Genomic DNA, 26,632 nt, shown 5'->3' with positions numbered 1-26,632 from the left:
GAAAACAAAACATATTTTACATAGATTTAAAGATGAACTTCTTGTGAATCCAACCACGGTGTCAGATTTAAAAAATGCTTTACGGCGAAAGCATACCTTACGATTATTTGAGAACATAGCCCAGCAGACAAGTCCTTACAAACAGTAACCAGCCAAGTAGAAGAGTTACACAAGTCAGAAATAGAGATACAATGAATCCCTTACCATGATCTTCATATGGTGGCACTCAGAAGACATTCATTTACTCAATAAATGTTCCTTTTGTTTGATAAAGTCTCTTTATATCCAAAAACCTCTGCTTTGTTTGCGCGTTTTCTTCAGTAATCCACAGGCTCAAAAGCAGTCTAAACAGGCAGACAAAAAAATCCAAATTGTATCCGTAAAGTTCATAGAAACATGTCAAACGATGGCAGGTGCACTGTGTTTCCTCCGGCACATTGGTGCGGTTGGCTTCCGGGTTGGATGCGCGCTGTGTTAAGAAGCAGTGCGGCTTGGTTGGGTTGGGATTCGGAGGACTTTCGACCTTCGTCTCTCCCTAGCCCGTACGGGAGTTGTAGCGATGAGACAAGATAGTAGCTACTAACAATTGGATACCACGAAATTGGGGAGAAAAAGGGGGTAAAATTTAAAATAAAATTAAAATAATACAAATTTAAAAAACAACACCATCAACAAGGCAGGTTCATGCCTTGCCTCACCTGGACTACTCTTCAGTCATGTAGTCTGGTGTCACAGCGGGACTTAGGAAAATTACAATTGGCTCATAACAGGGCAGCACGTCTGAGAGCTAACATTAATGATATGCATGTCAATCTCTCATGGCTCAAATTGGAGGAGAGATTGACTTAATCACTACTTCTTTTGTAAGAAGTGTTGACAAACTGAATGCACACATACATACCTCACAAGACAGAGGTCAGAGGTCTCTTCACAATCCCCAAGTCCAGAACAGACTATGGGAGGTGCACAGCATTACATAGAGCTTTGACTACATGGAACCCTATTGCACATCAGGTAACTGACACAAGCAGTAGTATCAGATTGAAAAAAAAACAGATAAAAATCCACCTTGTGGAACAGCGGGGACTGAAGAGACACAGACACAGGTACAGGCACATGCATACGCACACAAACGCTAGCACTCTACACACATGTAGATTTAAATAACGTTGTATGGTGGTATTTTGCATTGTATAATATGTGATGTACTGTTTTTATCTTTTCTAAGTGCCTTAATGTGTTTAGACCCCAGGGAGAATAATGGGGATCCCTAATAAATACAAAAGGGTTTTGTTTATTTCAGTCTTCTGTGATGTATATAAAGTGTAAAATCAAAATGTAATACATTTCAACACTGTGTAGACATGGTACAGGTTCCTTCTTTTTTTAAGACCATAAATGTGTGTGAAATGTGTACTTTTGTTTCAAAGTAGATTTGTTTAAGACTACCAAGGAACACTGTGTGTGACCTTGATTTAGCCCACTGCAGTAAAAGGTTAACTGGAAATCTATCGTAACTTTGGTGTTTTATACTTAAATAACTTTAAAACATTTATGATATCAATGTGTCCATGAGTTTCTAGTAGATATGCCATATGTTTCAAGAGAAAATAGCCTAATTAATGAAAACGGCATCTAATCAACAATGACATAGTTAATTGAAAATAATGCAACTCTTCCAACGACTGACTTTTTTCATAACTGCCACTAGTTTGACGCCCAAACATCGACAGCGAATACATATTGACATAGTAAAATAAAAACAATGGTATTCACTAAGTTGATGGTTTGTATTTAGAATAATGTTGTCATTCTATTTTTAATTTTGAAATCATCTTATGTAATTATTTCATATATTTTACATGTGATAAGGCCACACAGCGGGCCAGAGATAATTACAGACACCTGTGATAATCTGAAGTACCCAAAAGAGCCACTCGATATTTTATGATAGATTACATAAAATCCTTAAAAGACATTCTGGTAGTTAACTGGTAAACTTCTAAAGTTTCCAGTAACGTTCAAAGTGCCTTCAGAAAGTATTCATACCCCTTGACTTATTCCACATTTTGTTGTGTTACAACCTGAATTCAAAATGGATTAAATATATATTTTTCTCACCCATCTATATACAATACCCCATAATGATAACATTTTTTTAAATTGAAATGTCTAAATATCTAATATACATAAGTATTTACACCCCTGAGTCAATACTTTGTAGAAGCACCTTTGGCAGTGATTACAGTTCTGAGTCTTTCTGGGTAAGTCTCTAAGAGTTTTCCACACCTGGATTCTGCAACCTTTGCATGTTATTCTTTTCAAAAGTGCAAGAAATTACCGGGCTTCCCTATATTCCCATTCGAACCGGAAGTGCTATTTATATAACTCTCTGTGAATGATGTGTTATTCTAAGGTAGGCTTACATAAAAGAAAATAGAAAACTGCACACTGCTCTTTCTAGTATCACTGTTCTTTATTAAGCGTTACGTTTCGGTCACTGCTTTTGGCAGTGTTTGTAATTTGCACCCTTATGTGGACATTGCTCCACCCACATCCGTTCAGGGCATCGAATGCAGTTCGAGTCAAGGACAAGTAAAAATGTGTTACCAAATATAGCAATGTGCATTTCATAAATATTCTAATAAAGTATGTACATAAAACGTATTAAACACATCTGTAAAACCACAATGAGGAAATCGACCTATCAAGAAAGTTTTCATAAATCATTGGATACATTGCAGGATAAAAACATCAGAGTAGGCTGAAGTGGTTTTAACGACAAGGCATTAGTGATAAGAGAATTATGTTCTCAAGGTACATAACCCAATTTTATTATATTACTCTGTCTGCAAACCAGAATTTGTAAGATCCTGGTCGAATGAAACAGACGGAGGCCCAGCTAAAATAGTCCAAAAGGTTTATTCACGGGAACATTCTGGCATGCACAAAACAAAGCAATTCATTTTATACTGACTTCTCACGCCCACACATTCACACAACCATACGTACACACATACACACAAACAGACGCACACACATACACACAAACAGACGCACACAATGTCCTGCTACGCACACAATGTATTCGTCATCACACAGGCCGGAGCTTGAAATCGGTCCGTACCTCACCATCTGTTGCGTCATTGACCTCTCCAGAGTCCTGATAGCAAAACTTTCACACAGGGGACCAAACAACATCCAAACAGAACCAAAACACTCATACAGGTGAAGGTTGCCCACAACACAGTGATTATGACATTTTTTCCATTTCCCAAACATACTATCAAACCAATTTGTTAGAGCGTCATCTACCCCAGATTTCTCTGCCAATTCGTGAGCTAATGTGGTTAAACCAGCCAGGGCCTTGGTCACTGATCCATCTGGAGCTGTGTTATCGGTGATGAAAAAACAACATTCTGCTCCGAATATGACACCCACCACCCTTTTCAGCCAGTAACATATCCAATGCTATCCTATGTAAACTCTATTGTCAAAAGATCCGGACGGAGCACTCCTTCTCTCTCTTCACCTCGTGTTTGATAAGGGTGAAGGGCATGCCTAACTGCACTAGTGCACAACTACCCGTCCAATTGGTAGGCGGGTCAGGCCACAGCCTCACCCCTTCACAAACCACCAGACATCCGCTCTAGGCCTTTTCATCTGCCAGTCAAGACCCTCATTGTCTTGTCGGTTGTAACATTCTCTATCCTATTGCAGAGAATGTGACGTAGTGAGCCATGACGTAGCGAGCCATGCAATAATAATGTTCTGTAACTGTGAAAGGGGGAAGTCTGGATGTAATGGGCACATGGGGATACAGATAATGCAGATCAATGCAACTGTCATTGTCTGGCTTCCCTGCCTTCATGAACAGCTTTACCATACAGGCCATTCCCCTGGGTGTATCAATTCCATCAAATGGAAAGGGAATGGTTGTCACCTGAGGTTTTGCTGTGGCGCAGGCATAACATTCTTCTTTCGCTACTGATCTGGCTGTATACTGAATCCATTCTAACTATAGGTTAGAATCCCCATAACCAGTTTCCACCTCAATCACTTCCTTCAGATCTTTTGTCTGCACTATCCGCACCGGCCCTTGGCTCTGGACTACTCTGCCATCACTATCTGTTTTGTCAGAGGCTCTGCTTGTATTCTGGCTGACTATAGAGCTAACACCTGCCCTAACTAACCTCTTCTACCCGGAATGGCTCTATGGTGTCAACCGAAACCTGATCAAACCCTACATACCATAACCCTAGATCCTCCTTCTTTACGTTTTTAATGGTAATTCGTACCTTTATGCAATACTTCTCTCACTCTGGATTGCAGTCAAAAACCCACACCTTCACTATACTCCATCTTCTTCCATACTGGATAAGCGGATTCATATAGCCCTCGCTCTCTGTGTAGGCTATGACCTGTTTCCATGAACTACACGGGGACCTGCACAGATATCTTCCATAATGGCTCATAGTCCTAGACTGCCAAGGAGTCAGATGCCCCATTTGGTCTACATAGAACTCCACTGAGGCATCCTTCCCAATCTCCACTCTCACTTCCTGTTTATCCAGATCAAGTGATCTCTTATGCTTGGTTAATACAATATCCTCATAGTCTAACTATGGGTCACATTACCACCTTCTGCATTCTCGGGATGGGTCATGGTGTATTTAGGAATATTGCTCCCACAATAAGACAGCTCAAACCAATCGGCACTCCTGTAAAGCCCCACCCTTTCCCGGAGAACATATCCTCAGCTAGGCCAGCCCACACTTTCACTTCTATGAACGCGGACAGGGCGGGGTCAAGGAATCTTCGTTAGAGAGGTAACCCCTGACCCTTATTGGAATTCGGTTCTCCTCCTAACACTGTGATTGTTCGACAGTGTCAGTGTGTCTTCTCCTGTAACCCTTTTGCAATGTGTGATATGAACCCAGGTACAGTGCCTTGCGAAAGTATTCGGCCCCCTTGAACTTTGCGACCTTTTGCCACATTTCAGGCTTCAAACATAAAGATATAAAACTGTATTTTTTTGTGAAGAATCAACAACAAGTGGGACACAATCATGAAGTGGAACGACATTTATTGGATATTTCAAACTTTTTTAACAAATCAAAAACTGAAAAATTGGGCGTGCAAAATTATTCAGCCCCCTTAAGTTAATACTTTGTAGCGCCACCTTTTGCTGCGATTACAGCTGTAAGTCGCTTGGGGTATGTCTCTATCAGTTTTGCACATCGAGAGACTGAAATTTTTTCCCATTCCTCCTTGCAAAACAGCTCGAGCTCAGTGAGGTTGGATGGAGAGCATTTGTGAACAACAGTTTTCAGTTCTTTCCACAGATTCTCGATTGGATTCAGGTCTGGACTTTGACTTGGCCATTCTAACACCTGGATATGTTTATTTTTTAACCATTCCATTGTAGATTTTGCTTTATGTTTTGGATCATTGTCTTGTTGGAAGACAAATCTCCGTCCCAGTCTCAGGTCTTTTGCAGACTCCATCATCTCCATTGCAGACTCCATTCTTCCAGAATGGTCCTGTATTTGGCTCCATCCATCTTCCCATCAATTTTAACCATCTTCCCTGTCCCTGCTGAAGAAAAGCAGGCCCAAACCATGATGCTGCCACCACCATGTTTGACAGTGGGCATGGTGTGTTCAGAGGGATGAGCTGTGTTGCTTTCACGCCAAACATAGCGTTTTGCATTGTTGCCAAAAAGTTCAATTTTGGTTTCATCTGACCAGAGCACCTTCTTCCACATGTTTGGTGTGTCTCCCAGGTGGCTTGTGGCAAACTTTAAACAACACTTTTTATGGATATCTTTAAGAAATGTCTTTCTTCTTGCCACTCTTCCATAAAGGCCAGATTTGTGCAATATACGACTGATTGTTGTCCTATGGACAGAGTCTCCCACCTCAGCTGTAGATCTCTGCAGTTCATCCAGAGTGATCATGGGCCTCTTGGCTGCATCTCTGATCAGTCTTCTCCTTGTATGAGCTGAAAGTTTAGAGTGACAGCCAGGTCTTGGTAGATTTGCAGTGGTCTGATACTCCTTCCATTTCAATATTATCGCTTGCACAGTGCTCCTTGGGATGTTTAAAGCTTGGGAAATATTTTTGTATCCAAATCCGGCTTCACAACAGTATCTCGGACCTGCCTGGTGTGTTCCTTGTTCTTCATGATGCTTTCTGCGCTTTTAACGGACCTCTGAGACTATCACAGTGCAGGTGCATTTATACGGAGACTTGATTACACACAGGTGGATTGTATTTATCATCATTAGTCATTTAGGTCAACATTGGATCATTCAGAGATCCTCACTGAACTTCTGGAGAGAGTTTGCTGCACTGAAAGTAAAGGGGCTGAATAATTTTGCACGCCCAATTTTTCAGTTTTTGATTTGTTAAAAAAGTTTGAAATATCCAATAAATGTCGTTCCACTTCATGATTGTGTCCCACTTGTTGTTGATTCTTCACAAAAAAATACAGTTTTATATCTTTATGTTTGAAGCCTGAAATGTGGCAAAAGGTTGCAAAGTTCAAGGGGGCCGAATACTTTCGCAAGGCACTGTAGCTCCTTCAGCAATTCTCACCGCGAAGGCTGTCACCAGGAGTATTTGACTTGGTATTGCCCCTCCCAACGGGGCTGCTTCCCGTCTATTCTCCTCAGGGACTAGATTGAGTGAATCACCTTCTCCTGTAATTCACCTGTAGAGCATAAAATCTTGGACATACGGGTTTGGTTAACAAACAGTCTTCTCGTGTGTTCTGCTAGAACCTAACTCTGTCATTCTATTTGTTCTATCTGATTAGCTAGAATATCATCCATTATTTAAAGAACTAGACCCTAGTAAACCAATTCTAGGGATAATATCTTGACCTAATATTTCAGTTACCATAATCGTGTCCGCCAAGTAAGTTGGGAACGCTATAAAAAAACAAATGTTCATTATTATCCAATAGGCCACAGTGTCCTATCCTATCCCCCCCTTTGATACATGGCTCCACCCCTGTATCAATATTGCCGCAAATCTAAACAATGACTTAGGTAAGATTAGTAAATTATCCTTATGTCAGACATTATCATGTAGTAGCGCCCCTTTCATTCTCTTTATGTCCAATTCTCCCTGGGGCGTTCGTTCATGTCTATCCTGTATCAATTCTCTGTCAAGTGTCTTATCTACTTTAAGAGTATTCTGCTTTGTATGGTCTTAGATATATATGTGCTTGTCTATGTAAACAGTAACCTTTCTCTCCTTTCTTATTTCACAGGCCCTAGTCAATGCTACTATTTCGGCCTGTTGTGCCGAATAATTTCTGGGCAATGTTTCCGTGTTTAACACCTTAGTTAAAAAACGTTTGTCTCCACTCGGTACTGTTCTCTACCCATTCTGTGTCACTCCTATCTTGCATATTTCCTGGCCCCCCTTCCCCACCTTCTCCTCTCTGCTCCCAAACCTTCAAGGTCTCCGCAGTGCGGGGAGGGCTCCTCCGTCTGACCTTTCTCCTATCTGTCTGTCTTTCTCATAACAGTCAGTATCAAATATGGGTTGTTTCCAAATTTTGGCTAAGTGTTTCACTGTCTCAACTCATAGATTTTGGAAAAATTACCTGTATGGTGGCCAGCTCTAAAGTAATTACATAGGTTGATTAAGGTTATCTCGATGTTCTCAATAATTCTGAATCACCACAGATGTCATATATCCCTGTCCTGTTGGTCTGGATTAGGTTCTAAATACTTAACATAAATCTACCATTAATCCAAGGCTATGCCATTTCTTTCTTCTCATTGGTTCAAATTACCACTATGTCAAAGAACTATAAACTCATTCATAATTATCAATTACTCAATTTACCTTAAAATCAGTATCACAAATGACCTTAAATTCATTATCCAAATGGCCCTCCCACGAAGCTGATCAGACCACAAGGGAAAGCCATGATAGAGGTCAAAGGTTATACCACCCTTTTACAGTTGGGTTCCATACTATATTAGACAAATTAAAGAAAAACCCTCAAACATTTTCTACATGTTGTATCCCAGGTTCCCAGTACATTTCCTTTATCAAAATAATTCACGTTTAATTAAAACTCAGAAAATAAAACTTCTAATATTCTATATTTGTGCCCCGATTCAGGAACCCAAACGTTGACTACAAAGAAAACCTAATGATAATTCCATTGTACTCCCTCCAATCATTAGTTTTACATTTCCTCAATGGTTCATTATACTTAATTGAACGTGCCCTCCAAGCTTGTTTTGCAACATTAAATCCCATTCAGTCACCGTCCCTTTAAAATACAATTACTCAACCTGCAATCCACTTTGCGGACCTGTCATGGTTCCATGTAATGGAAAGATTATAATGTTAGTATACCTTAACTTCCTGTTCAATTGCACTGGTGTTATCTAAACAATCAAACCAAAAATCAATAACCGGGAACTATCACAACATTTTTATGATTCAACTATTCAGACCTCCCTCTCTTACAGCCAAATATAGCCCAGTGAGCGCGACTAACTGTTCTCTTCTTACCAGTGGACAAAAATACAACCTCTCCTCCAACAACGTTCTGTCTTACCTTACACTATCGTACGATTATAACCAAACTTTACAACTGTCCCATCTTTCGGCTTCACCCTTATGAATTGTTTCAGCCTCAAGTGTAATATGTAAATCGGCAAAATGTATAACCTACATCAGTCAATCCATAAGAATAAAAACACATTTCGATGGGCACAACTCTATCGCAATTATCTCTCCGTTATTATTTAGAATTCATCAGGTTTAGGTAACTGTCTCATCTATGATTCAGTAATTTAAATATGACTCCAGTCTCAATACATTATTCCAGCAGATCATTTGGGCAACACAACGTATTCCATCGAAATCGCCTCGCTATTAGTTTGAATGAATTAGTCTTTCAATTTAACCTAAACAAGCTATTAAAACGTTCAGATTATACCTTAAACAAACACTAACAACCGTATCTGTCCAGGCAAAACCTATCAATAGTTGAATTACAATCAGAATGAATTTTAGTCTAGTGGTGCCCAGGCTGAGATGCGAACCCGAGTCTCCCGTATTGTAGGCACGCACTATCGAGACCATTCCCAGAAAATAGCCCTAATTTAAAGGTCCAAGCATTTCCCCAGTGAGGATTCTCCTTACTCTCGCTCCCTCATTGTCTCTGCCTCTCTCTCTCTTTTCCCTGTCTGTCCCCTTATCTTCTCTTTTCCTTTCCTCTCTTGACTTTCTCGACTTTTTCCCTTTCTTTTTAAAATCTTTCCTGCTCTTTCCCCAAGAGTAGCAATAAATATTTGACTCCTGTCTGTCCGCTCTCTCTCTCTCTGCTCTCTATCTACAGCCCACTGTAAAACAACCGCTGCCCCCTGACCTGGGGTCCCGTCTCCTTTTACAGCCGCCCAATCCTTTTTCTGTCTCATCTTCTTCTATGTGTATGTGCTTTTTACCGCTATCCAATTACTATAGTTATGTTCTACAGTATATTCTCTCAATCTAGGTGTATGGATATCTAAGATCTATGTATGTGCTGTTTACCGTTATCCAATTACTATAGTTGTGATCCTGCACAATCTATGTGTGTGTCTCTTTTTGTGGAATGGTCAAACCTATTTTGCGCGCCTCCAGTAATTCTTGCCTCCCTTCCTACTAATATACTTTAGATCAATTACTTCAACCAGTTTTACTTTTAGGTCTTACTGTTAGATGCTGTTAGATCTTAGTATATTAGATCGGCTAATGTATATTGGCCAATTTAACGTTTAGGTCTCAACATTAGATAGTTTCCATTGGTAGTGCGTGCAGATACCTTCGTGCCATTCCGGAAAATCTATGTGTATGTATTTCTAATTCTGATTAAATTACTCCTATGTGTGTCTCCCTATTGGTGTGTATGTCACTACTCCCTATGTGTGGGCTCACAGTTACTATGCTTATTTTGCTATCTCTTAACCTATGTGTGCTTTTCCTTTCTTGAAACTTAATCTATAGAGGTGTCAATCGGACATTAGGTCTCATATACGTATACGCTAATATCTCGTATCTCACTCCGCTATACTATACCCGGACGCCGCTGGGCCAATTGTGCGCCACCCTATAGGATTCCCGATCATGGCCAGTTGTGATACAGCCCGCTGCGCCACTTGGGAACCCTAGGGTTGAATATTTTCCCGGTATTTTACAGATGTTCCATCCTGAGAATAAATCACTTTTTTTCTCCCGGGTAACATGGTATTTTACGCCAAAACCGGAAGTGTTATTCAAAAGCATGCATAATAAAGCATTTAAATATGTATGGATGTCTTTGATTAGAGCTTTGTTCCGCATGAACATTCAAACCTGATGCTACCTGAGCCTGATGAGCCATATATTATATACATTTTATGAGCCCTACATTAACATCATTTATTGAGCCCAAACCCCCAAAAAAGCCCAAATGATTGTGCACTTACCCAATACATACACTACCGTTCAAAAGTTTGGCATCGCTTAGAAATGTCCTTGTTTTTGAAAGAAAAGCAACTTAAAATACAGCGACTCCGCATCCCGGAGTCGCCTCTTCACTGTTGATGTTGAGACTGGTGTTTTGCGGGTACTATTTAATGAAGCTGCCATTTGAAGACTTGTGAGGCATCTGTTTCTCAAACTAGACACTCTAATGTACTTGTCCTCTTGCTCAGTTGTGCACCAGGGCCCTCCCACTCTTATTTTCTATTCTGGTTAGAGGCAGTTTGCGCTGTTCTGTGAAGGGAGTAGTACACAGTGTTGTACGAGATCTTCAGTTTCTTGGCAATTTCTCGCATGGAATAGCCTTCATTTCTCAGAACAAGAATAGACTGACGAGTTTCAGAAGAAAGTTGTTCGTTTCTGGCCATTTTGAGCCTGTAATCAAACCCCCAAATTGCTGACGCTTCAGATACTCAACTAGTCTAAAGAAGGCCAGTTTTATTGCTTCTTTAATCAGAAAAAAAGTTTTTGGTTGTGCTAAAATAATTGCAAAAGGGTTTTCTAATGATCAATTAGCCTTTTAAAATTATAAACTTGAATTAGCTAACACCACGTCCCATTGGAACACAGGAGTGATGGTTGCTGATAATGGTCTTCTGTACGCCTATGTAGATATTGCATAAAAAATCTTCCGTTTCCAGATACAGTAGTCATTTACAACATTAACAATGTCTACACTGTATTTCTGATCAATTTGATGTTATTTTAATGGACAAAAAAGTGCTTTTCTTTCAAAAACAAGGACATTTATAAGTGACCCCAAACATTTGAACGGTAGTGTATATGATTTAGGCTACTGCACATTATGGATAACAGAAAAACAGGAAAACCATAGATGTAGCTAGCTAAATGCTCTCTTGGGTAAATAAATTAATCTAGTTCCTGTAGACTAATATTTTCGAGTGTGAACTGTATTACTGTATTGTACTGTATTATATGGACTGGAATTACACACATCGTTCATACCATGAAAGCAGAAGAGAACATGCGATTCTGGGGCAGCACATGCGGCCTACAAAGTAGGCTAGCGAATTGAATTTAACTTTTGAAATACACTGCTCAAAAAAATAAAGGGAACACAATGTAACTCCAAGTCAATCACACTTCTGTGAAATCAAACTGTCCACTTAGGAAGCAACACTGATTGACAATATATGTCACATGCTGTTGTGCAAATTGATTAGACAACATGTGGAAATTATAGGCAATTAGCAAGACACCCCCAATAAAGGAGTGGTTCTGCAGGTGATAACTACAGACCACTTCTCAGTTCCTATGCTTCCTGGCTGATGTTTTGGTCACTTTTGAATGCTGGCGGTGCTTTCACTCTAGTGGTAGCGTGGGACGGAGTCTAGAACCCACACAAGTGGCTCAGGTAGTGCAGCTCATCCAGGATGGCACATCAATGCGAGCTGTGGCAAGAAGGTTTGCTGTGTCTGTCAGCGTAGTGTCCAGAGCATGGAGGCGCTACCAGGAGACAGGCCAGTACATCAGGAGACGTGGAGGAGGCCGTAGGAGGGCAACAACCCAGCAGCAGGACCGCTACCTCCGCCTTTGTGCAAGGAGGAGCACTGCCAGAGCCCTGCAAAATGACTTCTAGCAGGCCACAAATGTGCATGTGTCTGCTCAAACGGTCAGAAACAGACTCCATGAGGGTGGTATGAGGGCCCAACGTCCACAGGTGGGGGTTGTGCTTACAGCCCAACACCGTGCAGGACGTTTGGCATTTGCCAGAGAACACCAAGATTGGCAAATTCGCCACTGGCGCCCTGTGCTCTTCACAGATGAAAGTAGGTTCACACTGAGCACATGTGACAGACGTGACAGTCTGGAGACGCCGTGGAGAACGTTCTGCTGCCTGCAACATCCTCCAGCATGACCGGTTTGGCGGTGGGTCAGTCATGGTGTGGGGTGGCATTTCTTTGGGGGGGGCCGCACAGCCCTCCTTGTGCTCGCCAGAGGTAGCCAGACTGCCATTAGGTACCGAGATGAGATCCTCAGACCCCTTGTGAGACCATATGCTGGTGCGGTTGGCCCTGGGTTCCTCCTAATGCAAGACAATGCTAGACCTCATGTGGCTGGAGTGTGTCAGCAGTTCCTGCAAGAGGAAGGCATTGATGCTATGGACTGGCCCGCCCGTTCCCCAGACCTGAATCCAATTGAGCACATCTGGGACATCATGTCTCGCTCCATCCACCAAGGTCTCCGTTGCACCACAGACTATCCAGGAGTTGGTGGATGCTTTAGTCCAGGTCTGGGAGGAGATCCCTCAGAAGACCATCCGCCACCTCATCAGGAGCATGCCCAGGCGTTGTAGGGAGGTCATACAGGCACGTGGAGGCCACACACACTACTGAGCCTCATTTGGACTTGTTTTAAGGACATTACATCAAAGTTGGATCAGCCTGTAGTGTGGTTTAGTGTGGACTCCAAATCCAGACCTCCATGGGTTGATAAATTTGATTTCCATTGATAATTTTTGTGTGATTTTGGTGTCAGCACATTCAACTATGTAAAGAAAAAAGTATTTAATAAGAATATTTCATTCATTCAGATCTAGGATGTGTTATTTTAGTGTTCCCGTTATTTTTTTGAGCAGTGTATAATAGGGCCTATTTGTATTATTATTAGGCTGACGCATACAGTGCATTCGGCAAGTATTCAGACCCCTTGACTTTTTGCACATTTTGTTACGTTACAGCCTTATTCAAAAATGTATTAATTCGTTTTTTTCCTCATCCATCTACACACAATACCCCATAATGACAAAGCAAAAACAGGTTATTTACATAAGTATTCAGACCCTTTGCTAGGACACTTGAAATTGAGCTCAGGTGCATCCTGTTTCCATTGATCATCCTTGAGATGTATTTTACAACTTGATTGAGTCCACCTTTAGTAAATTCAATTGATTGGACATGATTTGGAAAGGAACACACCTGTCTACAGTCATGGCCAAAAGTTTTGAGAATGACACAAATATACATATTCACAAAGTTTGCTGCCTCAGTGTCTTTGGATATTTTTGTCAGATGTTACTATGGAATACTGAAGTATAATTACAAGCATTTCATAAGTGTCAAAGGCTTTAATTGACAATTATGAAGTTGATACAGAGTCAATATTTGCAGTGTTGACCCTTCTTTTTCAAGACCTCTGCAATCTGCCCTGGCATGCTGTCAGTTAACTTCTGGGCCACATCCTGACTGATGGCAGCCCATTCTTGCATAATCAATGCTTGGAGTTTATCAGAATGTGTGGATATTTTTGTTTGAGGAATGACCACAAATTCTCAATGGGATTAAGGTCTGAGGAGTTTCCTGGCCATGGACCCACAATATCAATGTTTTGTTCCCCGAGCCACTTAGTTATCACTTTTGCCTTATGGCAAGGTGCTCCATCATGCTGGAAAGGGCATTGTTCGTCACAACTGTTCCTGGATGGTTGGGAGAAGTTGCTCTCGGAGGATGTGTTGGTACCATTCTTTATTCATGGCTGTGTTCTTAGGCAAAATTGTGAGTGAGCCCACTCCCTTGGCTGAGAAGCAACCCCACACATGAATGGTTTCAGGAGGCTTTACTGTTGGCATGACACAGGACTGATGGTAGCGCTCACCTTGTCTTCTCCGGACAAGCTTTTTTGCGGATGCCCTAAACAATCGGAAAGGGGATTCATCAGAGAAAATGACTTTACCCCAATCCTCAGCAGTCCAATTCATGTACCTTTTGCAGAATATCAGTCTGTCCCTGATGTTTTTTCCTGTAGAGAAGTGGCTTCTTTGCTACCCTTCTTTGACACCAGGCCATCCTCCAAAAGTATTTGCCTCACTGTGCTTGAAGATGCACTCACACCTGCCTGCTGCCATTCCTGAGCAAGCTCTGTGCTGGTGGTGCCCCGATCCCGCAGCTGAATCAACTTTAGGAGACGGTCCTGGCGCTTGCTGGACTTTCTTGGGCGCCCTGAAGCCTTCTTCACAACAATTGAACTGTTCTCCTTGAAGTTCTTGATGATCCGATAAATGGTTGATTTAGGTGCTATCTTACTGGCAGCAATATCCTTGCCTGTGAAGCCCTTTTTGTGCAAAGCAATGATGACGGCATGTGTTTCATTGCAGGTAACCATGGTTGACAGAGGAAGAACAATGATTCCAAGCACCACCCTCCTTTTGAAGCTTCCAGTCTGTTATTCGAATCAGCATGACCGAGTGATCTCCAGCCTTGTCCTCGTCAACACTCACACCTGTGTTAATGAGAGAATCACTGACATGATGTCAGCTGGTCCTTTTGTGGCATGGCTGAAATGCAGTGGAAATGTTTTTGGGGGATTCAGTTCATTTTCATGGCAAAGAGGGACTTTGCAATTAATTGCAATTTATCTGATCACTCTTCATAACATTCTGGAGCATATGCAAATTGCCATCATACAAACAGACTTTGTGAAAATGTATATTTGTGTCATTCTCAAAACTTTTGGCCACGACTGTATATAAGGTCCCACAGTAGACAGTGCGTGAGGTAGAAACCATGAGGTCGGAGGAATTGTCCGTAGACCTCCAAGATACGACTCTGTCGAGGCACAGATCTGGGGAAGAGTACCAACAAAAAAAATTATCTTAAATGGAAGATGTTTGGAACCACCAAGACTTCCTAGAGCTGGCCGCCTGGCCAAACTGAGCAATCGGGGGAGCAGGGCCTTGGTCATTGAGGTGAATGCCAAACTCCACGTCTGGAGGAAACCTTGCACCATCCCTACGGTGAAGCATGGTGGTTGCAGCATCATGCTGTGGGGATGTTTTTCAGTGGCAGGGACTGGGAGACTAGTCAGGATCGAGGAAAAGATTAACGGAGCAAGTACAGAGAGACCCCTGCTCAGGACCTCAGACTGGGGCGAACTTACACCTTCCAACAGGACAACGACCCTAAGCACACAGCCAAGACAACAATTTTTTACAGTATTACTTTAGTGCCTTGTTTGAAAATAGGATGCATGTTTTTAAATATTTTTTATTCTGTACAGGCTTCCTTCTTTTCACTCTGTCAGATAAGTTAGTATTGTGGAGTAACTACAATGTTGTTGATCCAGCCTCACTTTTCTCCTATCCCAACCATTAAACACTGTACCTGTTTTAACGTCACCATTGGCTTCATGTTGAAATCCCTGAGCGGTTACCTTCCTCTCTGGCAACTGAGTTCGGAAGGACGCCGGTCTTTGATGAATCTGTGTTTTGAAATTCCCCACTTGACTGAGTTACCTTACAGATAATTGTATGTGTGGGGTACAGAGATGAGGTAGTCATTCTAAAATCATGTTCAACACTTTGATTGCAACTTATGTGTCATGTTAAGCACATTTTTACTCCTGAACTTCTTTAGGCTTGCCATAGCAAAGGGCTTGAATACTTATTGACTCAAGACATTTCAGATTTTCATTTTTAATTCATTTGTAAAAAAAACAACAAAAAAAAACTTAAAAACATCATTCCACTTTGATATTATAGGGTATTGTATGTAGACCAGTGACCCCAAAAATCTAAATTTAAGCCATTTAATTTTCTGTCTAACACAATAAAATGTGGAAAAAGTCAAATCACTGTACCCTCTCTCAACCCAATGGGTATATAATAGGAACAAAAGCTAAGTGATGCAATGTTACAGTATGTGACTCTGTATAGATCTGAGGTCATACCTTTACCTTATAGCACCTCTTTCCCCAGCCGGACAGCCTACTCCTATAACCCTGAGGCCCAGCTGTATGGGCAAGGTAGTGGAGGAGCCTACTTTGACTCTCAGGGTGGGGGTGCCCAGGTCACCACGGTGGTCTCCTCGGCCGGCGGCGGGCCGCCCCACGGCATGGTGGGCATCGCCATGGATGTGGGCGGTAGTCAGGTCATCTCCGGTGGCGGCACCTACCTGATCCACGGCGGGGGCATGGATGGGGGTCGCCACCACGCCTCACACTCTTCCCGCTCCTCCTCTGCTATGGTGAGCACCTTGGATGGGTTACATATACTCTGTCCTTGTTTGCTGTTTGTTAGGACTTAGGAATTTAGTAGGGAGAATAATGTTTCCAGTCCAGTAGGTTTGTCATTGAAATGATTGTGATATGACTACGTAAGTCCATCAAACATTATGGTATACAGTTGAAGTCGGAAGTTTACATACACCTTAGCCAAATACATTTAAACTCATGTTTTCACAATTCTTGACGTTTAATCCCAGTAAAAATTCCCTGTCTTAGGTCAGTTAGGATCACCACTTTATTTTAAGAATGTGAAATGTCAGAATAATAGGAGAGAGAATTTCTTTCATCACATTTCCAGTGGGTCAGAAGTTTACATACACTCAATTAGTATTTGGTAGCATTGCCTTTAAATTGTTTAACTTGGGTCAAATGTTTCGGGTAGCCTTCCACAAGCTTCCCACAATAAGTTGGGTGAATTTTGGCCCTTCTTCCTGACAGAGCTGGTGTAACTGAGTCAGGTTTGTAGGCCTCCTTGCTCACACACGCTTTTTCAGTTCTGCCCACAAATGTTCTATGGGATTGTGGTCAGGGCTTTGTGATGGCCACTCCATTACCTTGACTTTGTTGTCCTTTGGAAGTATGCTTAGGCTAATTGTCCATTTGGAAGACCCATTTGCGACCAAGCTTTAATTTTCTGACCGATGTCTTGAGATGTTGCTTCAATATATCCACATTATTTCCATCCTCATGATACCATCTATTCTGTGAAGTGCTCCAGTCCCTCCTGTAGCAAAGAACCCCCACAACATGACGCTGCCACCCCCTTGCTTCACGGTTGGGATGGTGTTCTTCGGCTTGCAAGCTCCCCCCCTTTTTCCTCCAAACATAGCGATGGTCATTATGGCCAAACAGTTCTATTTTTGTTTCATCAGACCAGAGGACATTTCTCCAAAAAGTACGATCTTTGTCCCCGTGTGCAGCTGCAAAACCGTAGTCTGGCTTTTTATGGCGGTTTTGGAGCAGTGGCTTCTTCCTTGTTGAGCGGCCTTTCAGGTTGTCGATATAGGACTCTTTTTACTGTGGATATAGATACTTTTGTACCTGCTTCCTCCAGCATCTTCACAAGGTCCTTTGCTGTACTAGGTCCTTTGCTGTACTTGCTTACTATTGTTTGTACAGATGAACATGGTACCTTCAGGCATTTGGAAATTGCTCCGAAGGATGAACCAGACTTGTGGAGGTCTACAATTTTTTTTCTGAGGTCTTGGCTGATTTATTTTAATTTTCCCATTATGTCAAGCAAAGAGGCACTGAGTTTGAAGGTAGGCCTTGAAATACATCCACAGGTACACCGCCGATTGACTCAAATGATGTCTATTAGCCTATCAGAAGCTTCTAAAGCCATGACATAATTTTCTGGAATTTTCCAAGCTGTTTAAAGGCACAATCAACTTAGTGTATGTAAACTTCTGACCCACTGGATTTGTTATTCAGTGAATTAGAAGTGAAATAATCTGTCTGTAAACAATTGTTGGAAAAATTACTTGTGTCATGCACAAAGTAAATGTCCTAACCGACTTGCTAAAACAATAGTTTTTTTAACAAGAAATTTGTGGAGTAGTTGAAAAACAAGTTAATGACTCCAACCAAAGTGTATGTATACTTCCGACTTCAACTGTAGTATAGGCACCAACAATTGAGAAATAAATACCCATGTCTGAGAGTCAGTAATTCCATATCATTACATACACGAGGGATGGTTTATGGTTGCCTTTACTAAACAGCTTTTTAAGCCGTGTACGGATTAAAGTATCCTACAGTGTCTAAATTATTAGTTACACCAACAAACAAGTTGCTCTGCCGTAAAGGACAAATTGCCCTGCCTTACGCTTCCGTGGCTGTGACGCACGCTGGCGTGACTGTCATCACACCTGCTTGCCTGGCCTATCTGCTGAACCTCAGGGAAACCTGAGTATGGGGTGGGCCTCAACCTCCCCAGTGCCCCATGGCATTACGGGAAGAGCAAGACAGGGGAAGCAGGACACAGGCTGGCTTAAATAATTCAGTGCTGCCTTGTTTTAGAGTTTTTCACAGGCACTTGAGCGCCCTGTGAAACAAAGCAACCCCTCGGCCTCGTTACCATTTGGCCAACAGCCCTTGGGAGACTTTTTAAGGCCTTGGAATGATGCCTGCTCTTTTTCTTCTCAAGTTTGGCCACTGTACCACGCATCTTTCTGTGGGTGTCTTTACTCCCCCCCTCTTTAAAGCAAGCCCAGTCCCAGGTTTTATCATTCGCTATGCCCGCTAGTTTAACTTCTATTTTCTCTAGTCCATGATACCGCAGAAAAATATCTAAATCATCTGGTAAATTCATTGAAATGGTTCCTTTGGGATAACAACCGGAAAGAAAAGGGGGGGATGATATGGAAATCTATATCTCCTGTAAGATGTGTTTTGTATTAGGCCAGTCAGTCCTTGTCTTGAATCGGTTGCAACAGTGACTGACCATTCCATATAACTGGTCATGTTTTGCATTGTGTGATGATTATTTTGGGGGAAAGGTGGAATTTGTCGACTCATTGTCACTGTGCATGGTGTGACGTGGCCCTGTTTGCGGAATACATTTGCATAGTGTCAAACCAGGAAGGCCTCAGTCAGCAGCTTAACCCCTTGAGTCCCCCTCATTTGCATGCTTTTGTCAGCCAATAATGAATTTGGTCGTAAGACTGACTGAGTGTAATAGAAATGCAGAGATCTGGCTGCAGCTAACCGTCTTATTTCCTTTCCTTTCTGTTTTGTGATTTTGTTTTCCCTGTCTACCCCCCTTCACCTCAATTCCTCTTTTTCTTTTCCCTCCTTTTTTGCTTCCTCCCATTTTTAATTCTTTTTTTGCATGCTCCTTTTTTTCTTTAGCTTGAAATGGCGATTGAAAACCTCCAAAAGTCTGAAGGGATTGCAACTCACAAAAGCAGCCTGCTCAACAGCCATGTAAGTCAAACAGGAACTTTCTTTGAAAAGGACTAGAAAGACCCACCTTTGTCTCCCTGGCTGTGGGCTACACTACCACTTGTCACTGAGATCTCTTCTCTTACTGCTGAAGGGAACTTACTGACAGACTTCTGCTAATGCTAGCCTCACGGTGCTGTGGCATAAAACACTACATTGTCGTCTGACCATAGACTTTCCTTGCATCTGCTGCCGCTTATTGCTCAACCACAACTTGTTGATTGTGGGACTTGCTGGTGGCTGGGCTTGCCTTGGCCATGTCTTGACAAAAGCTATGCATATTTAACCTCTTGCATTTTCAGATTCCCCATCCTCCACATCATGACTGCTATGTGATTGTTATAGCCACACAACGCCCTCCCTCCTTTTCAACAACTACTTTACCAGAGCTGCCATTCAAACCAGCTATTTCATTGGACGCTAGGGGGTTCTTCTCCATTCCCGCTCTTAACCCTTGGTCACCTATCTAGAATCTCTATATTATCAAGCAGCTCCTGACAGTCATATTATTGTCATCAAGTCTCTAGTCCACTTCATGCTGTGTCTACCACACTCAGTCTGGCCAACCTGTTAATGAAGAAAAATATCCATCCCCACAGCTTGTATTTATTTATATTCCAACTGGCGATCATCATCCCTTTACCTCTCCACCATTCACCATCCACACAGACAGGAAAGTCCTCTCTATTGGAGAATAGGGGTGAGCAGAGTTCTATATTGCTCTAGTGGACAGGTATAATATGTGGTCGTCTGATGAGGCAATGAATGAGCAATTATCACCCCCCCCCCCCCCCCGACAGTTTAAGCCAAAATCTAAATTCTCACCCTCATGTTTAAACTCACTGTGTGTGTGTGTGTGTGTGTGTGTGTGTGTGTGTGTGTGTGTGTGTGTGTGTGTGTGTGTGTGTGTGTGTGTGTGTGTGTGTGTGTGTTTCTGCTGTCCTTTGATAATAGAAGGCAGTGCTCTCCCTCTCCTTGGGCAGACAGCTGCAGGATGGAGGTACTGCAGAGGAGGCTCGTGGGAGGAGCTATAGGAGGACGGGCTCATTGTAATAGCTGGAATGGAATTAATGGAACGGAGGGAAACGAGTGGTTTCAATATTTTTTATGTTTGATACCGTTACATTTATTCCATTCCAGCTATTACAATGAGCCCGTCCTCCTATAGCTCCTACCACCAGCCTCCTCTGTGGTACTGTGAGGATCAGAGTGCAGCAGTAGGTGTCCAGTAGGTGACTGATTGTGTGTCTCTGTGCTGTGTGTGTGTAGCTGCAGTGGCTGCTGGATAACTATGAGACAGCGGAGGGGGTGAGCCTGCCCCGGAGCTCCCTCTACAACCACTACCTGCGCCATTGTCAGGAGCAGAAACTGGACCCTGTCAACGCTGCCTCCTTTGGGAAACTCATCCGCTCCGTCTTCATGGGCCTCAGGACCCGCCGCCTCGGCACTAGGTATGACTTTGATGGTGATGAAGAGCAGGTGTAGGATAATGTTCATGATAGATTAGAAAGATTGATTGATGCTGATAGTGAGGATTTATTCTGATGATGATAAAACAGATTACGAAGCTGATTACAATTTCCTTATTAACCCCCCATGTTCCTGTTTGTTCCAGGGGCAACTCCAAGTACCACTACTATGGCATCAGACTGAAGCCAGACTCACCACTCAACAGACTGCAAGAGGACTCTCAGTACATGGCCATGAGACAGCAACCCATGCACCAGAAACAGAGGTGAACCCTCCCGCTCACATCCTCCACCTCTTCTCTCTTTCTCTCTCATCTGTCCATTCTGTCTGCCAAAGCTTTAACTTCTTGACGCACCCATCCCTTTAGCGGGATCATTTTCATTAACACCCGCTGAATTGCAGCGCGCCAAATTCAAATTAAATTACTAAAAATATTTCATTTTCATGAAATCACAAGTGCAATATAGCAAAACACAGCTTAGCTTGTTGTTAATCCACCTGGCGTGTCAGATTTCAATACAACCTTTCGGCAAAAGCATAACAAGCGTTTATGTAAGAACATCTCTCTCAGTAGACAAAATATTACAAACACTAGCAGCCAAGTAGATTGGGCACAAAAGTCAGAAAAGCAATAGATTAAATCGCTTACCTTTGATGGTCTTCGGATGTTTGCACTCACGAGACTCCCAGTTACACAATAAATGTTCCTTTTGTTCCATAAAGATGATTTTTATATCCAAAATACCTCCATTTGTTTGGCGCGTTATGTTCAGAAATCCAGAGGCTTGAGCGGTCACGACATCGCAGGCGAAAATTCCAAATCGCAACCGTAATGTCCACAGAAACATGTCAAACGTTTTTTATAATCAATCCTCAGATTGTTTTTAAAATATATAATCGATAATATATCAACCGGAACTGTCGCTTTTTCAATAGGAGAGGGAGAGACAATGGCTGCCCCACTCTGTTGCGCAAGCAAAACTCTGCCAACACCCAGCTATCCACTGACGCGATGTTATCTTTCTCGCTAATTTTTCAAAATGAAAGCCTGAAACTATGTCTAAAGACTGTTGACACCTTGAGGAAGCCATAGGAAAATGAATCTGGTTGATATCCCTTTAAATGGAGGCAAGGCATCCAATGGAACAGAGAGCTTTCAGGAAAAACAGCATTTCCTGGTTTGATATTCCTCAGGTTTTCGCCTGCAATATCAGCTCTGTTATACTCACAGACAATATTTTGACAGTTTTGGAAACTTTAGAGTGTTTTCTATCCTAATCTGATAATTATATGCATATTCTAGTTTCTGGGCCTGAGAAATAGGCAGTTTCAAATGGGTATGTTTTTTTTGCCAAAAACAAAAATCCTGCCCCCTACACTCAAGAAGTTAATCCAGTTCCTTTTGATATCCTTTGAACATTTTGACTTCATGTCCCCTGCCTCTGCCCAAATGACTTTTGTGGATTTTGAAATGCTTCTCTGCAATGGAGTGAAGTGGTGCACTCATCCTCATTTCAGATACATGGTTTATTTAACCTCACACCTGCCTTTATTCTCCACTCTCTCCTCTCCTCGTTTGTGCTTCCTGTCCTCTCCCAGTCATCCTTTAGTTCTTCCCAGCCCCACCCAACATAGCTGTGCTGCCCTCTCCCCTTTCCGCAGATTTAAGCCCCTCCAGAAGGTGGATGGCATGGGAGACAGCCTGTCAGGAGGCTCCCAGCACTCAGCCAGCACCCCAGAGCAGTCTGTGGCAGCCCAGAGCCAGCACCACCAGCAGTACATTGGTAAGGAGCTCCGCTGGCCACACTGTAACACTGAGAGACCATCAGGTCCTCTGTACCAAAACAGAGCTAACATTAATTCCATAGTTTGTGAACACTGAGGATAAAACAGTAATGATAAAAAGTGTTTAGACTGCTTGCATGGTAGCCTAGGGTATGGCCAGCCCAGTTTAATCACTGGATGCAAGATTGAATTATGTCGCTTCACATTATTATTAAACACCTCTTTGTTGTTGTTTGGGATTTGACCGTGTGTCATCGTGTCCGCAGATGTGTCACATGTCCTGCCCCCGTTCCCCACCCCTGACCTGGGCACCCAGCCCCTCCCCGAGCGTATCAACATGAATGACGTGAAGAAGCTGCAGAACCTGTACAGGGACCACTGTGAGGTATGTGAACACAGCGCCAACTAGCTGCAAACTCTGCACTGCTCTGGAGTGGTCTGGTCTGGTGAAACAGGCGCTTCCAGCAAGAGCGATAGACTGCAGCCCTCAACAGGTATCCTGTCCTAGTCGACGGCACTGCAAATTTGATGAAATTATGTATGGGGGAAACGATATTTCAGAGCTGGTGCTAGAACACATCCTTAGTTACTGTTGAATGTGATCGAAGAGAATACCAACTCCCTGGATGGGATACAGTGATGAGGGAGGGGGTGGTGAAATGTTTAATGTACATTTTTGGGGGACTTTCCAAGCTATAGAGAGAGAAGGAGAGACCGAAAGGGAGAGGTGCCCTGAAAAGCTTAATTAAAGCACTGAAGCCGTGGGTTTATCATATTATCCGTGGCCTCCCTCTGTCCAGCCACACCACGCTCCTTTTGTTCCAGCCTCCTTTCATCTCAGCTCAGCTTTCAAGACATGCCAATTAACCTTTCAGCGCGCTGGGTGGACATCTTGGTGTCTTTTTGTGCTCGCCTCCCCGTGGGCCTTTGTGTTGCCTTGTCATTGGACAGGCACATGGGCTCCTGCCTTTGTCTGGCCGGCGCATTTCTGTCACTCTCACAGAGTGATTCTGTGTTTCTGTGTGTTTAATGTTTATGCGCTTTTCTCTTTGTGAGCAAACAACCATCTGTTAACTTTATACTAGGAGGATTATTGATGGTAAATTAAATGTACTATGTAAAATAAAGGTAACAAGCATACAAAGGACAAATCAAGGTGAAGGTCCAGGAAGAACTTATTCCTGACCCTGCTTTCAGTGGAAATACAGCTGTAGATTTTCTGTTTCAAATTAAATCACATTTTATTTGTTCCATGCGCCGATGTAGACAGGTGTAGAACTTACTGTGAAATGCTTACTTACAAGCCCTTAATCAACTATGCAGTTCAAGAAATATAGTTAAGAACACATTACTAAATAAACAAAAGTTAAAAAGGCTATATACATGGGGTACCGATACCAAGTCAATGTGTGGGGGTACAGGTTAGTCGAGGTCATTTTTACATGTACAGTGCCTTCGGAAAGTATTCAGAACCCTGGACCTTTTCCAGATTTTGTTATGTTACAGCCTTATTCTAAAATGCATTAAATAAAACAAAATCATCAGAAATCCACACACACAATACCCCATAATGACAAAGTGAACAGGTTTTTATACATTTTTGCAAATGTATTACATTTTTTAAACATAAATACCTTATTTACATAGGTATTCAGACCTTTTGCTATGAGACTTGAAATTGAGCCCCGGTGCATCCTGTTTCCATTGATCATCCTTGAGATGTTTCTACAACTTGATTGGAGTCCACCTGTGGTAAGTGTCCTAGCAAAGAGTCTGAATACTTATGTAAATAAGGTATTTTTTAAATATATTTTTTAAAGTAATTCGCAAACATTTATAAACCTGTTTTCGCTTTGTCATTATGGGGTATTGTGTGTAGATTGCTGAGGATATTTTTTTTATTTAAGCAATTTTTATTTTTTAAAATGGGTGGGCTATTTACCGATAGACTATGTACAGCTGCAGCGATCGGTTAGCTGCTCAGATAGCAGATGTTTGAAGTTGGTGAGGGAGATAAAAGTCTCCAACTTCAGCGATTTTTGCACTTCGTTCCAGTCACAGGCAGCAGAGAACTGGAACGAAAGGCGGCCAAATGAGGTGTTGGCTTTAGGGATGATCAGTGAGATACACCTGCTGGAGCGCGTGTTACGGGTGGGTGTTGCCATCGTGACCAGTGAACTGAGATAAGGCGGAGCTTTACCTAGCATGGACTTGTAGATGACCTGGAGCCAGTGGGTCTGGCGACGAATATGTAGCGAGGGCCAGCCGACTAGAGCATACAGGTCGCAGTGGTGGATGGTATAAGGTGCTTTAGTGACAAAACGGATGGCACTGTGATAAACTGCATCCAGTTTGCTGAGTAGAGTGTTGGAAGCTATTTTGTAGATGACATCGCCGAAGTCGAGGATCGGTAGGATAGTCAGTTTTACTAGGGTAAGTTTGGCGGCGTGAGTGAAGGAGGCTTTGTTGCGGAATAGAAAGCCGACTCTAGATTTGATTTTCGATTGGAGATGTTTGATATGAGTCTGGAAGGAGAGTTTACAGTCCAGCCAGACACCTAGGTACTTATAGATGTCCACATATTCAAGGTCGGAACCATCCAGGGTAGTGATGCTAGTCAGGCGTGCGGGTGCAGGCAGCGAACGGTTGAAAAGCATGCATTTGGTTTTACTAGCGTTTAAGAGCAGTTGGAGGCCACGGAAGGAGTGTTGTATGGCATTGAAGCTCGTTTGGAGGTTAGATAGCACAGTGTCCAAGGACGGGCCGGAAGTATATAGAATGGTGTCGTCTGCGTAGAGGTGGATCAGGGAATCGCCCTAAGGCTGTAACGTAACAAATGTGGAAAAAGTCGGGGTCTGAATACTTTCTGAAGGCACTGTAGGTCCTGGATGGCAGAAAGCTTGGCCCCAGTGATGTACTGGGCCGTACTCACTACCCTCTGTAGCGCCTTATTTTCGGAACATTTTGTTTCATACAAGCAAAGCATTAATTATCTCTATACACATTCATATTCATTCACTTTGGCGCCCATACATGCATTTATTATTATATGTCAAAGTTATTGATAAGAACCAAATATCCTGCTATCAGACACGCCAATTAAGCATGCTTTTGTTGAGTTGAATGATAAAGTGAGCAATAAAAACTCCAGCGTGGAAGGAAATTAATAAATCAGGTAAAACCACATAAAGAAGTGTATGTGTGTGGGGGCAGCGTTAAGCAACCTCAGTCCCAGCATGCTCCTCTCTGTCATTCTTTTCTCTCCCTCTCCCTTTTCTCTCTCGCTCTAGCCATAGTTTCTAAAGCATGCTGTTTTTCCTGTGTGTCGAAACTGGGGAGGCAAAACGCTTGTTTGTAGGGGCAGGGGAATTCTTCTTTTTGTTTTGGAGTTTAGTGTTTAAGCTGTTGCCCAGAGCAACGGTAAACAAGGTTACCATAGTGATCATTGGAGAGGAAGCAAAAACATATCATGTGATTGAAGGAAAGCCTATACTGTGCTGGGCTGTAACTGGAGACTGGGAGCATGTCCTGCCAAAGGAGAATCTCTGGGCATGGTGTGAAGAGTGAATAGAGACACTACCACTAATCACAGAGCACTGATAGACAGAACATACAGGAGGTTCACTGCTGCTCTGTTACTGAGGGTTGACTGTGGCTTCACTGTCTATATTATGTCATATTTAAACATACCTTAGGCTATATCTGTGGCCATTTCAATTATTTTTGACATTGTCAAAGTGAAGTTGTCTTCTTTTAGCCGATATTGTTACTGGAAAATTGTATAGTGAGTTGGTAAATCTTTAGTATAGTAAATCTGTCATGTGGAGATTTGATTGGCGTGTTGATTATAGTATGTAGCACATGCTCAGAAC

At 42.4% G+C, this 26,632-nt stretch overlaps 1 protein-coding gene across 4 annotated transcripts in view; it reads left to right on the top strand.

Annotated features, from left to right (window-relative positions):
- The window catches only part of LOC110521502 (DNA-binding protein RFX2), a 78,615-nt gene that overhangs the window by 41,692 nt on the left and 10,291 nt on the right, over positions 1-26,632 (top strand). The window contains exons 5-10 of one of the 4 annotated variants that reach the window (XM_036968418.1): positions 16,252-16,519; positions 19,413-19,487; positions 20,775-20,956; positions 21,121-21,240; positions 22,575-22,759; positions 23,027-23,145. In XM_036968418.1, coding sequence (XP_036824313.1) covers positions 16,252-16,519; positions 19,413-19,487; positions 20,775-20,956; positions 21,121-21,240; positions 22,575-22,759; positions 23,027-23,145 — 949 coding nt within the window. The remainder of the gene's footprint in view (positions 1-16,251; positions 16,520-19,412; positions 19,488-20,774; positions 20,957-21,120; positions 21,241-22,574; positions 22,760-23,026; positions 23,146-26,632) is intronic. The other 3 variants (XM_036968419.1, XM_036968420.1, XM_036968421.1) reach the window with 3 other exon arrangements.

This window comes from Oncorhynchus mykiss, chromosome 30, assembly GCF_013265735.2.
Source record: "Oncorhynchus mykiss isolate Arlee chromosome 30, USDA_OmykA_1.1, whole genome shotgun sequence".
Lineage (NCBI taxonomy): Eukaryota > Metazoa > Chordata > Actinopteri > Salmoniformes > Salmonidae > Oncorhynchus > Oncorhynchus mykiss.
The sequence above is the reverse complement of the archived record's forward strand: the minus strand, read 5'-3'. Positions and strand labels throughout refer to the sequence as shown.